Source organism: Etheostoma spectabile, chromosome 23 (assembly GCF_008692095.1).
Source record: "Etheostoma spectabile isolate EspeVRDwgs_2016 chromosome 23, UIUC_Espe_1.0, whole genome shotgun sequence".
Classification (NCBI taxonomy): Eukaryota; Metazoa; Chordata; class Actinopteri; order Perciformes; family Percidae; genus Etheostoma; species Etheostoma spectabile.
In genome coordinates, this window is record NC_045755.1 from 23,038,766 (window position 1) to 23,057,543 (window position 18,778).

The following is an 18,778-nucleotide window of genomic DNA, read 5'->3' on the forward strand; positions in this document are numbered from 1 at the left end:
TTCAGGACTCTGTTTCATAACGTTCTGCTAACGGTCGTCTTCTGCTCCAGGTCGGGAATCTGTCCGTCCTGAACCAGGAGTTCGGGGAGTCGGTTTATGAACCCGGGTCCGCGTTCGTGAGGGCGAAGTTCGACGGCGTTCTGGGGATGGCGTACCCGTCCCTGGCGGAGATCCTCGGGAACCCCGTTTTCGACAACATGTTGGCGCAGAAGACGGTGGAGGAGCCGGTGTTTTCCTTCTACCTCAGCAGGTGAGACCCCCCCCCCCCCGTACAACCAGATCAGGGGTAGGTACGTTGCCTTGCTCAGGGGCACATTGGGAGTGAGGAGCGTCTCTTTCATGTCACACTTGATCAGGGCTGTAGTCAAGACCACCTTTGTCGAGTCCAAGACAAGTGCAAGACCAGGACTAGTTAAGTCCAAGTCAAGACCGAGTCCAAAGAAGTTTGAGTCCGAGTCAAGACCGAGTCCAGGACAGAATAAAGGTCTTATGCATGACAGTATCAAGACCATTATTTTGGGTTTCACTTTCCCTCCAATATTATTATCAACATAATAAAGACACCTGGACTCGGTCCAGACCAGAAGCCACATTGGGCAAGACAAGTAGCCGAGACCGAGACAAGTCCGAGTCTAAATACTAGCAAGTCCGAGACAAGTCCGAGTCCAAATGCTAGCGAGTCCGAGACAAGTCCGAGACCATAGAAAAACCGGAGGAGGGATTATATCTCCAACCTGCCCTGGGAACGCCTCGGGATCCCCCAGTCGGAGCTGGTTGATGTGGCTCAGGAAAGGGAAGTTTGGGGTCCCCTACTGGAGCTGCTGTCCCGAGACCCGAGACCGGATAAGGGGACGAAGATGGATGGATGGAACTTGCAGTTTGTTAATTGGAATATGATTTCTGTCTCTGCAGGAAAACAAGTCGCAGCGACCCAGGAGGCGAGCTGTTGCTAGGCGGAATAGACGAGTCGTTGTACATTGGACCAATCAACTGGCTCCCAGTGACAGCGAAGGGATACTGGCAGATTAAGATGGACAGGTATCTCACATCTTTTAATAATGGGATCCTGTGTGATGCATCGTTAAAATGAACCAAATAGGACTCCTGAAGGGCTGATATTCAAAGTCCTGATCTCTGTGTACGTTTCAGTGTCGCGGTGCAGGGTGCGAGTTCTTTCTGTCCTCGTGGTTGCCAGGCGATCGTCGATACCGGGACCTCCCTCATTGCTGGACCGACCTCTGACATCCTAAACCTGCAGCAGCTGATTGGAGCCACACCCTCAAGCATAGACGAGGTTAAACCACATGTCCCATGGTCCTATGACACAATGCTTTTATATAGACCTTAGTGGTCCCCTAATACTGTATCTGGAGTCTCTTATATAGACCTTAGTGGTCCCCTAATACTGTATCTGAAGTCTCTTTATATAGACCTTAGTGGTCCCCTAATACTGTATCTGAAGTCTCTTTTATATAGACCTTAGTGGTCCCTAATACTGTATCTGAAGTCTCTTTTATATAGACCTTAGTGGTCCCTAATACTGTATCTGAAGTCTCTTTATATAGACCTTAGTGGTCCCTAATACTGTATCTGAAGTCTCTTTATATAGACCTTAGTGGTCCCTAATACTGTATCTGAAGTCTCTTTATATAGACCTAGTGGTCCCTAATACTGTATCTGGAGTCTCTTTATATAGACCTTGTGGTCCCCTAATACTGATCTGAAGTCTCTTTATATAGACCTTAGTGGTCCCTAATACTGTATCTGAAGTCTCTTTATATAGACCTTAGTGGTCCCTAATACTGTATCTGAAGTCTCTTTTATATAGACCTTAGTGGTCCCTAATACTGTATCTGAAGTCTCTTATATAGACCTTAGTGGTCCCCTAATACTGTATCTGAAGTCTCTTTATATAGACCTTAGTGGTCCTAATACTGTATCTGAAGTCTCTTTATATAGACCTTAATGGTCCCCTAATACTGTATCTGAAGTCTCTTTATATAGACCTTAGTGGTCCCTAATACTGTATCTGAAGTCTCTTTATATAGACCTTAGTGGTCCCTAATACTGTATCTGAAGTCTCTTTATATAGACCTTAGTGGTCCCCTAATACTGTATCTGAAGTCTCTTTATATAGACCTTAGTGGTCCCCTAATACTGTATCTGAAGTCTCTTTATATAGACCTTAGTGGTCCCCTAACTGTATCTGAAGTCTCTTTTATATAGACCTTAGTGGTCCCTAATACTGTATCTGAAGTCTCTTATATAGACCTTAGTGGTCCCTAATACTGTATCTGGAGTCTCTTTATATAGACCTTAGTGGTCCCTAATACTGTATCTGAGTTCTTTATATAGACCTTAGTGGTCCCTAATACTGTATCTGAAGTCTCTTTATATAGACCTTAGTGATCCCTAATACTGTATCTGAAGTCACTTTTATATAGACCCTTAGTGGTCCCCTAATACTGTATCTGAAGTCTCTTTTATAGACCTTAGTGGTCCCTAATACTGTATCTGAAGTCTCTTTATATAGACCTTAATGGTCCCCTAATACTGTATCTGAAGTCTCTTTATATAGACCTTAGTGGTCCCTAATACTGTATCTGAAGTCTCTTTTATATAGACCTTAGTGGTCCCTAATACTGTATCTGAAGTCTCTTTATATAGACCTTAGTGGTCCCCTAATACTGTATCTGAAGTCTCTTTTATATAGACCTTAGTGGTCCCCTAATACTGTATCTGAAGTCTCTTTATATAGACCTTAGTGGTCCCCTAATACTGTATCTGAAGTCTCTTTTATATAGACCTTAGTGGTCCCTAATACTGTATCTGAAGTCTCTTTATATAGACCTTAGTGGTCCCTAATACTGTATCTGGAGTCTCTTTATATAGACCTTAGTGGTCCCTAATACTGTATCTGAAGTCTCTTTATATAGACCTTAGTGGTCCCTAATACTGTATCTGAAGTCTCTTTATATAGACCTTAGTGATCCCTAATACTGTATCTGAAGTCTCTTTTATATAGACCTTAGTGGTCCCTAATACTGTATCTGAAGTCTCTTTATATAGACCTTAGTGGTCCCCTAATCCTGTATCTGAAGTCTCTTTTATATAGACCTTAGTGGTCCCTAATACTGTATCTGAAGTCTCTTTATATAGACCTTAGTGGTCCCCTAATACTGTATCTGAAGTCTCTTTATATAGACCTTAGTGGTCCCTAATACTGTATCTGAAGTCTCTTTTATATAGACCTTAGTGGTCCCTAATACTGTATCTGAAGTCTCTTTTATATAGACCTTAGTGGTCCCTAATACTGTATCTGAAGTCTCTTTATATAGACCTTAGTGGTCCCTAATACTCTTCTTCATGTGTTCCAGTTCGTGGTTGACTGTGCCAGGTTGTCTAGTCTACCTCCTGTGACGTTCGTCCTCGGGGGGGCAGAGTACACGCTGACCGCCGAGCAATACGTTAGAAAGGTTTGTCAAATGTCTTGAATCGAGCCTTTATCCTCTGTAAATACAGGTTATATTCTCCATTTGTCATTTGTTTGATGGACCCACGCACTTTAGGGGCCCGATTTTAAAGAACTTAGCACACGGTGTGAAGAGCCGGTGCGTTCAGGGCCTGTCCAAATCCATTTTTGGTAGTTTGATGGTGGAATAAAGGGTCGGTGGTATGGTCCTAAAGGGGTTGGAGTTAGAGTCTTCATTAATCAGAGGTGTGTTCTGGGCGTGACATGCAATCAACCAATCACAGGTCCTCTCCCATTCCCTTTAACAGCCAATCAGAGGTCCTCTCCCATTCCCTTTTACAGCCAGGTGTGTTTGGCACGCCCAGAATGCACCTGAACACACCTCCCTCTAACACCAGCACGCCCAGAATGCACCTGAACACACCTCCCTGTAAGACCAGCATGCCCAGAATGCACCTGAACACACCTCCCTCTAACACCAGCACGCCCAGAATGCACCTGAACACACCTCCCTGTAACACCAGCACACCCAGAATGCACCTGAACACACCTCCCTGTAACACCAGCACACCCAGAATGCACCTGAACACACCTCCCTGTAAGACCAGCACACCCAGAATGCACCTGAACACACCTCCCTGTAAGACCAGCACACCCAGAATGCACCTGAACACACCTCCCTGTAAGACCAGCACGCCCAGAATGCACCTGAACACACCTCCCTGTAAGACCAGCACGCCCAGAATGCACCTGAACACACCTCCCTGTAAGACCAGCACGCCCAGAATGCACCTGAACACACCTCCCTGTAAGACCAGCACGCCCAGAATGCACCTGAACACACCTCCCTGTAAGACCAGCACGCCCAGAATGCACCTGAACACACCTCCCTGTAAGACCAGCACACCCAGAATGCACCTGAACACACCTCCCTGTAAGACCAGCACACCCAGAATGCACCTGAACACACCTCCCTGTAAGACCAGCACGCCCAGAATGCACCTGAACACACCTCCCTGTAAGACCAGCACGCCCAGAATGCACCTGAACACACCTCCCTGTAAGACCAGCACGCCAGAATGCACCTGAATACACCTCCCTGTAAGACCAGCACACCCAGAATGCACCTAAAAAAAAAGACTCTTGAACTGGGCTCTGTGCTGCTTTGTTTGGTCTGTGTTTACATCTACCCCTAAGAGAAACGACAATTTATTCAGCTATATTTTATGGTTGCCATGACAACTGAACATAATGCCACAGTTTGTTATTGAAATGTCTCTAAACATCTCCAAACGTCATGTCTCCGTCTGTCTCTCTGTCTCCAGGAGATTCTCGGCCATAAGGAGTTTTGTTTCAGTGGCTTCCAGTCCGTGGACATCTTTTCCGCCAATGGCCCCCTGTGGATTCTGGGAGATGTATTTCTTACAGAGTTTTACAGCGTCTTTGACAGAGGACAGGACCGCGTTGGCTTCGCCCCTGCTAAGCACCCAACCCAACCCTAACCAATCAACAGCTGACAACTATATATCATCAATAAATACTGCTCAATTAAAATGACCACAGAATTTTGTAATTCTTACAAAGGCACCGACACAAATATCACTCATTGGTAATTAGCTAGCAGCATTGTGCTAATGTACATCTTCTACTAACCTATTTCGAAACTTTTGTGAGAGTCTTGCAATCAGCGGCCCATTAACCAATCATTGACCATCATTAAAGACACACGGACACTATTGGCTGAGCTGTTATGGCCCTACATACACCATTATTCATGTCTGGTGAGCCATTGACAATTTGCCATCAGTCATGTTTTATTTTTATTTTTGAAAAGTTCAGTTTTTAGTGATTCAGCAATAGATTCAGTTACATTAACAAAAACAGACACTCTGTTATCACATGAAGACAGAAGAGTTTGTGCTAGAAAATGTTCTCGAAACCTTTTAAATTCGGTCAGTTATCCTGAGTACCTGCTTTTAATCAGCAGGTGGAACCATTGACTGAATAATGTTAATGGACAGAGCGTGTGTGACGTCACCCACTGGTTTGCTATGAGTCAGCCATCCTGGTTGGTGATGTGAGGATTTTAGACAAGAGGGAGGAGAGAAGGGGGAGAGAGGGAGGAATGAGGGAGGAATGAGGGATGAGAGAGGGAGGATTGAGGGAGGAGAGACTTCAAACTAGTAGTTGAGACCATCAACACGTTATGAAGATGTTGACTGAGGTAATAAATCAAGAGAGAAGTGGGTCACTCTCTTACAGACTACCATAGAAACAGAGTCCCCCCCCTGCTGGAGATCCGGTAGGATGCAGGTTTAAGGAGTCTCCCCCTGCTGGAATCCGGTAGGATGCAGGTTTAAGGAGTCTCCCCCGGCTGGAGATCCGGTAGGATGCAGGTTTAAGGAGTCTCCCCCGGCTGGAGATCCGGTAGGATGCAGGTTTAAGGAGTCTCCCCCTGCTGGAGTTTAGGTAGGATGCAGGTTTAAGGAGTCTCCCCCGGCTGGAGATCCGGTAGGATGCAGGTTTAAGGAGTCTCCCCCTGCTGGAGTTTAGGTAGGATGCAGGTTTAAGGAGTCTCCCCCTGCTGGAGATCAGGTAGGATGCAGGTTTAAGGAGTCTCCCCCTGCTGGACATCAGGATGCAGGTTTAAGGAGTCCCCCCCTGCTGGAGATCAGGTAGGATGCAGCTTTAAGGAGTCCCCCCTGCTGTACATCAGGATGCAGCTTTAAGGAGTCCCCCCTGCTGGACATCAGGATGCAGGTTTAAGGCACTTCCACATTAGCAGTTGCCAATCCGGATGCGTTGTCCATTCATAGTTTCAGTCAATGGTTGGACCCAAAACGGAAGTCTGTTCAGCTGCAGTTCCTCTAATGGCCACCAGATGACCCCCAACACAACGCTGGCTGTGTTGAAGTGAGTCAGTCTCGACAGTCTACACATTGTCTCTACAACAGGTTCAGCTCTTGGTGGATAATTTCACTTCTTTCTTATGTGTGTTAAAACATTAAGGCATAAAAAAAGGCTTTTATCTTGAACATTTCAGCTTATTAAGCTGAGTCCAAGTGGTTGGTGCTTGCTCATTCCATCTTTGCCCAAGTTGCCCATTTTCTGATCTTAAAGTTGATTACGAGTTTTGTATCTTTTGTGTTTTTTTGGTGTACATGTTGGGGTTAGGGTGGGGGTTTATCTCCAGTGAATAAGCGGGCAACATGCGGTTCAAAACATCCCTTGAGAGGTTGGAGATTTCTAAGCAACTTTTCTCATGTGACTTCTCTTTTTGGGCACTGGTCCCAGCTCTGGGACTGGCTCTGATTGGGCGGTATTATGTGTGAGTGGTTCTTATTTTTTCTCCGAGCTCTGTGTTTGGGTGTCCTGGTTTCTGATGTCTTCGCTGTCGTTGGTTACTTCCTCCACGTCGTCCGTTGTCTCTGCCACTCCTTGGAAGTCGTGGTCGTAGTCTAGGTCCGGGAGCTGCAGAGTGTCCGAAGGTGGACCGGGTGATCGTCGGGACTGGAAGCGAGCCAGGCCACGTCTCCGCCTACCCAGGCCCTTTGGGCTCGGCAGGCTTCGGACCGACCCTTTCGATGACTGCCTGGAGAACTGGAAGGAGAACTGGCGCCCCCGTGGCCGGGTTGGTGATTGATTTGTCCAGCGGAATTTCTTGGGTCCTAGCTGGGTGGGGGAACAACACATCGAGGAGCCGGGCCTAGAAATACATAGAATTAGTCAGACCATAACAGCAAAGCTAAGACCGGCTGTGGTTCTAGTCATTTTGGTAATCACGTCATCTCAAAACAGGAGCATAATCGTTATATTAAGGACAGAGTTGAACCAGCGGAAAGGTGGTTTAATGGCTTCAGAGTTGGACAAACAATCAGGGGAAGGTCAAAAGTCATGACACTTAATTACCTCGGGGTATCTAAGCCTGGTGCTTCCTCAGTGGGGGACGGATCCAGTCCATTATGAGGTTTTGCCGCTTCCCCATTGCCAGAAGAATCCGTCTTGTGACAGACGTCGCTGGACAACGGCGGACTAATGACGAGCCGGGGGAAAACGGTAAAGGGTGAGCTTTCAGGGGATGTAGAGTCGCTGCTGACCTCCCTTAAGGTGGACAGGGTGTCTATGGCGGTGGGGGGTAAACCCATGTCTTCTGGACGTGGGTAAACCCTGGTTGGATTGACGGACGATAAAATGGATGTCAGACAGACCAACAGACAGTGCTAACCACTGAGCTATCTTGCTGCCCACTAACATTCAATTGAAATCTGGGTTCCTTGAGCACCTGAAGTCTGGGAAGAAGCTTTCTGTCGCGTCACTGCTGTGTCGTTTGAAGATGGGCTGAGGAGGTCGGAGGTCAGGAGGATCCTGGACGCTGAGCAGCCGGCGGACTCGACCCAGAACCTGCAAACACCAAACGATATGATGGATATAAGAACAGGTAAACACTGAAGGCTGTTCTTCCATTCAGAACACAAACAAACCGCTTTCCGACCGGAGGGATTTCTGCAGTTGCTAGAACATAACGTTGGACTAATTTGGGGATCATTAAGTTCCTTGACTTCAGTTCCTGTAACTCCTTCAGCTCCTGCTTCAGGGCAGAGTATTTCCCCTTTCCGTATAGTGACCTAGTCACGACCCACAGCGTCATCTGTAAAAGCCATGGCATCTGTGTTGGCAAAACATACGGTTTTCGTAGTAATATGAGAATTGACGGAGTGCTGAACTCAGGAAAGTGGACTGATGCGGAGGTGCAGGCGCTGCTGGCCATGTACTCCACCGAGAAGGTGCAGAGGGACCCGGAAGGATCCACAACAAACATTCAAATCTTAGGGAAATGTGGGGCTAAAGTGTGGACCCGTGGACTTAATTATTTCATCAATGATATGTCTTTTCCACTAAGGTAGTTCTGGTGCTGGTTCAGAGTCGGTGCAAGATATCGAACTGGTTCTTTGCTTTTCCACATCACTAAACCTGGTTCTGGGCCAAGAACACGGGTTCCAACTCAGCACCAACGTAACGCTGGTCCAGAGATAAGAACCGGTTACGTCAGGTGATGGGGGGGGGGGGGGGGGGTTTATCAGGACGTTCAAAAACAAAAACTTCTGGCGGCCATTTTGAAAACACCGGTCAGCGTTTAACCATAGAGAGTTAGCTTTGGACATGGATGGGAAACCAGAACCACCGTGGTCTGTGGAGGAAACCAGAACCACCGTGGTCTGGGGAGGAAACCAGAACCACCGTGGTCTGGGGAGGAAACCAGAACCACCGTGGTCTGGGGGGGAAACCACCGGTCTGCTGGCTCTCAGGCTGGGGAAGATCCAGCTGGTTCTTAGAGAACTGGAGAGTAGAACCAGCACCGAACTGGGACCAGCACCAGAACCAGAACCAGAACCCAGTTAGCCTTGGTGGACAAGACATATGAATCAATGTGATCAGACCGTTGGTTAATGGCCTAAAGACATACTCCACCATATGACGCTGATATCTGTGCAGGGCTGCAACTGACGATTATTTTCATGGTTGATTAATCAATTTAGTCTAAAATGAGGAAAAACGTGGATCAGCGTTTCCCAAAACCCAAGATGACGTGGTTAAATATCTCGTTTTGTCCACAAGTCGAAGATATCCAGTGTACTGTGACAGAGGAGAGAGGAAAACTAGAACATGTGCACATGTGAGAGGGTGGACAACAAGATGGCCGATCATCAAATCAGTTGATGATTCATTTAATAATGACAACTAATCGACTCATCCTTGCGGCTCTTCTGCTGCTCGGCTGACAACACAGCTCACAGGGATGAAATCACAAGTATTAAAACAGAAGAAGTATTAAAACAGGATGTCGTACCGACTCTTGCCGCCAAGCCGGCACAGAGTCCTGATGCCGGGGTCGGATGTTGCTGACGTCCGTCTCGTCAAACTGCAGGATGTCGGAGAGTCTGGAAGACACGTTGGACACATTAAAATGAACCCTCCTGTTGTCCTCGGGTCCAATCTGACCCCTTTAATAAATGTCTATATCTGAAATATGAGTTTCTTTTTAACCAAATTACCATAAAAATGGATCTGATTCCTTCCAACGCTCTTTATAAACACAACTGATCACTTTCATTCCTCTGGTCTTAACTATTAGTCAAAATAATTCATAATTTCTGCTTTTTTTAACTCTAATATTAGGTATAATTCTACATAAATGAGGGTTATTGACCATGAATTCCATAAAGTAGTAAAACTAGTAAGGTGGTGATAGAGCTAGAAACAAAAAAGTCTGAAAAAGGGACAAAAATGTCAAATATTTGTCCTTTTTTGACCCACGAGGACAACACGAGGGTTAAACCAGAAGTTGTCCTCATGTTGTCCCCATGTTGTCCCCATGTTGTCCCCATGTTGTCCTCATGTTGTCCCCATGTTGCCCTCATCTTGTCCTCATGTTGTCCTCATGTTGTCCTCATGTTGTCCTCATGTTGTCCTATATCAATGTTCTTTATAATTCCCCAAAATAACATGATTGATTCCAACGCTCTTTGCCAAGTACAAATCTCTACTTTCATTAATTTTGGGTCTTATTATATTTTATAGCATTGTAAAACAAAGTGAAGTGTTGTTGAAATAGTGTTGAGTAAAAGTTGACATATTCCAGTCTGTGATTATCATCAACATCCATTCCTTTAATTTTAGTCTCAATAATTCCTAATTTCTGCTTTTCTAACTCAAACATTAGGTATAATTTCCTATAACACTGCGTGTGTGTGTGTGTGTGTGTGTGTGCGTGTGTGTGTGTGTGTGTGTGTGTTGACCCCATGTCGGTGGTGGAGCCGAGGAATGAAGGGATGCAGTAGTCGGCAGCGGCCAGCGTGTAGGGGGGGCGCGCCTCGCAGTCGTTCCAGTACAGGTCTTTGGTCATGTGGGGCAGGTTCATGTGCATCTCATCTACAGCCAGCAGGGACACCTGGAGGGACAGGTAGACAGGAAGTTACAGCCAGCAGGGACACCTGGAGGACAGGTAGACAGGAAGTTACAGCCAGTAGGGACACCTGGAGGACAAGTAAACAGGAAGTTACAGCCAGTAGGGACACCTGGAGGACAGGTAAACAGGAAGTTACAGCCGCAGAGACACCTGGAGGACAAGTAGACAGGAAGTTACAGCCAGCAGGGACACCTGGAGGACAGGTAGACAGGAAGTTACAGCCAGTAGGGACACCTGGAGGACAGGTAAACAGGAAGTTACAGCCGGCAGAGACACCTGGAGGGACAAGTAGACAGGAAGTTACAGCCAGCAGGGACACCTGGAGGACAGGTAAACAGGAAGTTACAGCCAGCAGAGACACCTGGAGGACAGGTAAACAGGAAGTGACCCCATAGGGAGGATGTGAGTGGGATGTCAGTTTTTGAGTAACCTCCAATGTAATAATGTAACATGAGTCTGCGTCACATAACGTTATGTACTGGGCTTAGACCAGGACTAGTCGAGTCCAAGTCAAGACCAAGTCCAAAAAGGTTTGAGTCTGAGTCAAGACCGAGTCCAGGACAGAATAAAGGTCTTATGCATGACAGTATCAAGACCATCATTCTGGGTTTCCCTTTCCCTCCAATATTATTATCAACATAATAAAGACACCTGGACTCGGTCCAGACCAGAGGCCATATTGGGCAAGACCAGCGGCTGAGACCGAGACAAGTCCGAGACCACAGAAAAACGGTCTTGAGTCCGGACTCGAGTCCAAGACTGGACTCAAGAACTACAGCCCTGGTATGGGTTTTTGTTAGTTTTGGCCTTGGAGACCCTGACGTTTTTCAGCTTCTACTTTTAGAGTGATTACTGTTTATTACACTTTTTGTTTACCATCATCCATATAAACGTGAAGCTTCACGGTCCTAACACTGTTTCTGAGCTTTGTGATTGGCTGCTGACCTGCAGGTTTCTGTCGATGATCCAGTTAACTTCAAAGTCGTCGTCGTCCTCTCCGAACGGGTTGATCAGCTGCTCCGCTACCTGACAGGACACAAGTCTGGAGATCCGTCACACGTAATTGGGAAGTGTGTTTTTTTTTTTTTTTAAAGATTTACGTCTTCATTAGAAACAACTCTGCTTGGAGTGCTGCAGGGATTCACACTTTGTTCCATAACATACATTTTCAAAAAGTTTCTAAATCTGAAATTTGGGTTTCCTTTATTTTAAATTGTAAAAATATGACGCGCCTCAAAAGGTAGATAACTGATCAGCTCACAAAAGCGTCCCGAAAATATCCCGAAAAAATGCAGAAATAAGCGATCAAGACAATGTAAAAAGGGAGAAAGAACTTCGGGAAAAGTTAAAAAACATCAAAAAGTGTCAACAAATGTCGGCGAAAGCTTCAAAAACTTCAAGAAACAACAAAAATGTCCCAAAAAATTGACAAAGAACTTTGGGAAATAAAACTAATTTATAGGAAATGATACCTTATTGAGTTAAAAAAGCAGAAATGATGAATTATTGAGACTAAAATTAAAGGAATGGATGTTGATGATAATCACAGACTGGAATATGTCAACTTTTACTCAACACTATTTCAACAACACTTCACTTTGTTTTACAATGCTATAAAATAGAATAAGACCCAAAATTAATGAAAGTAGAGATTTGAACTTGGCAAAGAGCGTTGGAATCAGTCATGTTATTTTGGGGAATTAAAAAGGACATTGATAGAGGACAACATGGGGACAACATGAAGACAACATGAGGACAACATGAGGGCGACATGAGGACAACATGAGGACAACATGGGGACAACATGAGGGCGACATGAGGGCGACATGAGGACGACATGAAGACAACATGAGGACAACATGGGGACAACATGAGGACAACATGAAGTCACCTTCAGCCAGCCTGAGTAGAAGAAGAACTGCAGCAGCGTGAAGACTGGCACGTAGAGGTCGAGGTCGTGACCTTGGTAACTCTGAGCCGGGTCGAGAAACTGACGACCAATCAGACAAGCGAAGAAGAAAGTGTAGACGGCGAGAGTGACGACCTGAAGAGAGCGAGAGATCAGAGAGGCTTTACTGGACATCCCCTTCCTCTCTGATATGTCTTCTCCACCAAGGCTAACCAGGAGCTGGTTCTGGTTCTGGTGCTTTTGCCAGTCCTGGAGCTGGTTCAGAGTCGGTGCCAGACATCGAACCGGTTCTTTGCTTTTCCACAAAAATAAACCTGGTTCTGGTCCAAGAACACGGGTTCCAACTCAGCACCAACGTGGCGCTGGTCTAGAGATCAGAACCGGTTACGTCAGGTGCTGGGGGGGGGGGCGGGGTTATCATGACGTTCAAAAACCAGAACTTCTGGCGGCCTTTTTGAAAACCCCGGTCAGCTGTTAACCATAGAGAGCTGTTTATGTTAGCTTTGGACATGGATGGGGAAGCAGAACCACCGTGGTCTGGGGAGGAAACCATAACCACCGTGGTCTGGGGAGGAAACCAGAACCACAGTGGTCTGGGGAGGAAACCAGAACCACCGTGGTCTGGGGAGAAAACCAGAACCACCGTGGTCTGGGGAGAAAACCAGAACCACCGTGGTCTGGTCTGGGGAGGAAACCAGAACCACCATGGTCTGGGGAGGAAACCAGAACCATCGTGGTCTGGGGAGGAAACCAGAACCACCGTGGTCTGGTCTGGGGAGGAAACCAGAACCACCATGGTCTGGGGAGGAAACCAGAACCACCGTGGTCTGGGGAGGAAACCAGAACCACCGTGGTCTGGTCTGGGGAGGAAACCAGAACCACCATGGTCTGGGGAGGAAACCAGAACCACCGTGGTCTGGGGAGGACACCAGAACCACCGTGGTCTGGGGAGGAAACCAGAACCACCGTAGTCTGGGGAGGAAACCACCGGTCTGCTGGCTCTCAGGCTGGGGAAGATCCAGCTGGTTCTCAGAGAACTGGAGAGTAGGACCAGCACCGAACTGGGTTAGGGTTATCTCTAGACCAGCGCTACGTTGGTGCTGAGTTGGAACTATAAGTTAGCAATAGTTGGCAATACTCAACTACTACAAATATTATTATTGTTATTATTATTATATTATTATTACTTTTCACCATTGCAACACCTTTATTATGTTAATTATGTAAATACTGTATCATAATATTCCTTTTAACTATGTAAATATCCAAACTCCGTTATATTTCTTTATTTCTTTATTCATATTTCTACTATTTGTGCAACAGAGTTTCCCTTCGGGGATCAATGAAGTATTTCTGATTCTGATTCTGATTCTGAACCTGTTTCTTGGCCCAGAACCAGGTTTATCTGTGTGGAAAAGCAAAGAACCGGGTCCATATTTGGCACCGACTCCGAACCAGCACCAGAACCAGAACCAGAACCATAACTGGCTTTGGTGGAGAAGACACGTGTGAGGGGGAGATACAGATTCAGGGATAATACAAGATGATGTGATGAGATCATCTGCGTCGGGCTCCAACGTGATATGGTGACAGATGGATTAATAATTAATAATAGTAAAGAGAGAACGGACCTGGGTGTAGACCAGCACCAGAACCAGAACCAGAACTGGCTTTGGTGGAGAAGACACGTGTGAGGGGGAGATACAGATTCAGGGATAATACAAGATGATGTGATGAGATCATCTGCGTCGGGCTCCAACGTGATATGGTGACAGATGGATTAATAATAGTAAAGAGAGAACGGACCTGGGTGTAGACCAGCACCAGAACTAGAATAATAATAGTAAAGAGAGTACGGACCTGGGTGTAGACCAGCACCAGAACCAGAATAATAATAGTAAAGAGAGTACGGACCTGGGTGTAGACCAGCACCAGAACCAGAATAATAATAGTAAAGAGAGTACGGACCTGGGTGTAGACCAGCACCAGAACCAGAATAATAATAGTAAAGAGAGTACGGACCTGGGTGTAGACCAGCGGGATCCCGACCCAGTCGTAGCCGAAGAGAGTCGCACACCAGCTCCTGAACACGTTCATCTCCTGAAAGACAGACAGAGATCCAACAGGCTGATTGGAGGAGAGAAGCCGGGTGTCACATTACCTCCGTGCCGGGTTTATGTGGTCACAAACCGGCGAGGACTTAGAGCCGCAAGTGGTGTTTAATGCGTGCGGCTGCCTAAGTGCCATTTCCTGCATGACAGGATCATTTGGGATGAGACATTTTCGGGATTTATTTCTGTGTTTATGACACCCGAGAGGCTCTGAGCTCTCGTCTCAGTTACTGTTCAGATCCTCCAGTAGTTCCTCCACTTCCTGTCCAGTGGAAACCCCGAATCTCCAGATGTGCTGAATGTTTGGGAGAAACTGCAGGATGAAGTGCTCCTTTAGGAAAATTCTCCTCAGAAGAGAAAAGCAGAAATTACACCTAATGTCTGAGTTAGAAAAGCAGAAATTAGGAATTATTGAGACTAAAATTAAAGGAATGGATGTTGATGATAATCACAGACTGGAATATGTCAACTTTTACTCAACACTATTTCAACAACACTTCACTTTGTTTTACAATGCTATAAATAAATTAAACCACGTTTCTCCAGATGTGCTGAATGTTTGGGATAAACTGCAGGATGAAGTGCTACGTAACTACGTAACACTGACTCATTAACTTTAGTTTACAGTTATTTTTGGGGAATTTATGGTCAATAAACCTCATTCATAGGAATTTTTACCTAACGTCTGAGTTAGAAAAGCAGAAATTAGGAACTCCAGATGTGCTGAATGTTTGGGATAAACTGCAGGATGAAGTGCTCCTCTAGGAAAATTCTCCTCAGAAGAGAAAAGCAGAAATTAGGAATTATTTAGACTAAAATTGAAGTGCTACTTTATGAGTATTCTCCTGTTTCTTTTGCCAAATGAAGCATTTTAAAAAGCCTCTTGGATCATCTGGAAAATGCATCATCACAAAGCTGAAAACAGCTGTTTTTCTGACACCGTGACGCGTGTTTCTCACAGGACAGCGACGCTACAAACATACCGTATGACGATCTCATAGACCATGATGCATTGCTGTAGATTAAACTACCCCAAAAATATATTAAGGAGTTAGAATGAGCACAACCGTAAATATCTACATGCAAACTTCTACTTGACCCTCGTGTTGTCTTCCCGTTAAAATTGAAAATCATGCGTTTTTTGTCACTTTTTTTGGACGTTTTCAACACTACGTATTATTAACTTTAGTTTTCCAGTTATTTTTGGAATTTATGGTCAATAAACCTCATTTATAGGAAATTATACCTAATGTTTGAGTTAGAAAAACAGAAATTAGGAATTATTGAGACTAAAGTTAAAGGAATGGATGTTGATGATAATCACAGACTGGAATATGTCAACTTTTACTCAACACTATTTCAACAACACTTCACTTTGTTTTACAATGCTATAAAATATAATAAGACCCAAAATTAATGAAAGTAGAGATTTGTACTTGGCAAAGAGCGTTGGAATCAATCATGTTATTTTGGGGAATTAAAAAGAACATTGATATAGGAAAACGGGTCAATTTGACCCAAGGAGGCTTTTCTAACTCCAACATTAGGTATAATTTCCTATAAATGAGGTTTATTGACCATAAATTCCAAAAATAACTGTAAAACTAAAGTTAATAAGTTAGTGTTACGTAGTGTTGAAAACATCAGTTTTGACGGGAAGACAACACGAGGGTTAAATAGTTGTCATGGTTGTCTGGTTCTCATATGTAATGTAATATAATACACATATTTAACGTTTTCAATTGTTAAAACTTAACAGCATGTCAGCTTCAGTTGTCCTTTTATCAGACGTGTCAGCTAGCTTTTAGCAACATGCTACGCTAATGTTTTCATTCCTGCATCTGAAACGGGGTCGTGTGTGGTCTCGTTTCCCCCTAAATGTCTAAACATTCATATTTAAAGACAGAATATGAAATATAAAAGGTGAAGTGTTACGTTGAGGATGTTCTGCAGGTCGATGCTGTCCTGGATGCGTCCTTCCTGCTTGGCTTTGGACGCCAGGTTGGAGAACCAGACGATGGGAATCCAGTACTTCAGGTGAGGGGACCGGATCTTCTCAAACGCCTTCCTCTCCTCAGGAGTCATGAAACCTGCAGGTGGGCCCACAAAACCAGCAGAGACAGTAGCATCCATCTTACTTCTAATCGTTTCAGATACTATAGATATCAGCGTGTTGTCTCATCCCTTAGAAATGCTGCAGAGTTTAGTTGTTAACCCTCATGTTGTCCCCATGTTGTCCTCATGTTGTCCTTATGTTGGCAACATGAGGACAACGTGAGGACAACGTGAGGACAACATGAGGACAACGTGAGGGCAACATGAGGACAACATGAGGACAACATGAGGACAACATGAAGACAACATGAGGACAACGTGAGGGCAACGTGAGGACAACGTGAGGACAACATGAGGACAACATGAAGACAACATGAGGACAACATGAGGACAACATGAAGACAACATGAGGACAACATGAGAACAACATGAGGACAACATGAGGACAACATGAGGACAACATGAAGACAACATGAGGACAACATGAGGACAACATGAGAACAACATGAGGACAACATGAAGACAACGTGAAGACAACGTGAAGACAACATGAGGACAACATGAGGACAACATGAGGACAACATGAAGACAACATGAGGACAACATGAGGACAACATGAAGACAACATGAGGACAACATGAGGACAACATGAGAACAACATGAGGACAACATGAGGACAACATGAGGACAACGTGAACACAACGTGAAGACAACGTGAAGACAACGTGAAGACAACATGAGGACAACATGAAGACAACATGAAGACAACATGGGGCAATTTCACACTATGCAGTATACATAGCTAGAATAATACATGTGTCCAAGAATATGTTTCTGTAGTAAAACATGTTGTTTCACTCTGTTCTTACGTAATGTCCCCATAGGGGATCAATAGAGACTCTAAAGGCCACCGCACGTCCAACTAAGTGCCCTTAATGACCCCGCGGGGCATCAGTCTCCATGGCAACACTCGACCCCCTATCTGATAGCCCCAAATGTATTTACATCTTTTTTTTTTAAACCACTTTTCCATGTCTCACCTGCATAATATATAGTATAAACGCAGTTATTTGTGTAGAATACCTGGGGTTTACTGCCTGAAACAGCTGTTTCATTCATAAAAACAAAAAGCCACTTAACAGCAGCCATTGACTTTTTTAAACCTATTTTGCTGCTAAACTGAAAAACAATCTGACATTTTACACTGTGGGACATTTTTACTGAATCATATGTGGCGCCACTGTTAATTAAATTGATTTAAGGACTTATCTGGAATTTCACTTTACTGATTCGTGTTTATTTTCCTTCATTGATTTAGTCAATTCTGCTCTAATAAAAAGGTCAGAGATCAACAGAAAGGTGTTTTTCTGTTGGACAAACCGAAAAACAACTTTTTTTATACACATATTTTTATTGTTGATCTCTGACCTTTTTATTTGAGCTAAATCAAGTGAATCGATGAAGGAAAACTAACATGAATCAACCTTTCCACAGATTATGTGGCAGATAAATTAAAGAAAAGACAACATTAGGAATCTTAAAGTATGAAAATTCCCAAATACATTTTTTCCGTTCAAGTTCTCGTTTTGGCTCTAAAACTGATCCACCCAACGGAGATGGGTCTTCTTAAACCATTCGGATCGGGTTTCCGTTAGAGGCTGACATTTTTTCGGGAATCCCACGGGTCACGGGATTCCCGTGGGATTCCTGCAGGATGGGAGTCATATTTACTATTAATCACGGGATTTGGACGGTCCGGGATGACTGGTTAACGGGAGCAGACGGGAGCGGGAATCAACCGGTAGCAAAGACGACAAAAAAATCTAAATGCACCTAAATGCAAAAAAAAAAGTAAATGCACCATTTTGTAGTGTCCTTTTAATACCTACAATGTAACGCAATTAAAAACACTACACAACCCAGAAGCCATCATGCTTTTTGTCACGGCCTACCGCCGTAGTTCAAAGAGCAGCGATGGAGGGAGCTAACAGCCGCCGAGACGTCGATGTGGCAAAAAATGATTACAGCGCAAAGTCAGAAGTAAGACATGTCTGTTAATTCACAGAACTGGTCGGAAGTCTGAAATATTATGAAGTTTATGAGAGTAGAACGTGAACGGTGATAGCACGACGTACGCTGCCTGTAAGACGTTCTTAGTCTTAGTCACGTACGCTAGGGATTCAGGGACCACGGTCTGAAGAGGCACGCTTGCAAGGCTCAGGAGGGAAGGATCAGCCGAGCATCAAGCGAAAATTGCCGTCAGG

The 18,778-nt window shown here is 44.8% G+C and overlaps 3 protein-coding genes and 1 pseudogene across 3 annotated transcripts in view; 1 reads left to right on the forward strand and 3 right to left on the reverse strand.

Annotated features, from left to right (window-relative positions):
- Window positions 1-18,778, reverse strand: part of LOC116672880 (NACHT, LRR and PYD domains-containing protein 12) — a 769,761-nt gene that overhangs the window by 254,078 nt on the left and 496,905 nt on the right. The window lies entirely within an intron of this gene.
- The window catches only part of LOC116672882 (zinc finger protein 271-like), a 643,109-nt pseudogene that overhangs the window by 163,805 nt on the left and 460,526 nt on the right, over window positions 1-18,778 (reverse strand).
- nots (nothepsin) lies at window positions 51-5,029 on the forward strand (the record flags this gene model as incomplete). Its single annotated transcript, XM_032504882.1, is given in 5 exon segments — window positions 51-250; window positions 913-1,038; window positions 1,150-1,294; window positions 3,378-3,476; window positions 4,798-5,029. Coding segments are annotated over 5 exon segments (747 nt in total), but the record flags the coding sequence as incomplete, so codon positions are not given.
- LOC116672888 (bestrophin-3) lies at window positions 6,200-16,549 on the reverse strand (the record flags this gene model as incomplete). Its single annotated transcript, XM_032504870.1, is given in 9 exon segments — window positions 6,200-7,178; window positions 7,382-7,639; window positions 7,755-7,873; window positions 9,321-9,411; window positions 10,270-10,421; window positions 11,385-11,465; window positions 12,331-12,483; window positions 14,371-14,448; window positions 16,395-16,549. Coding segments are annotated over 9 exon segments (1,454 nt in total), but the record flags the coding sequence as incomplete, so codon positions are not given.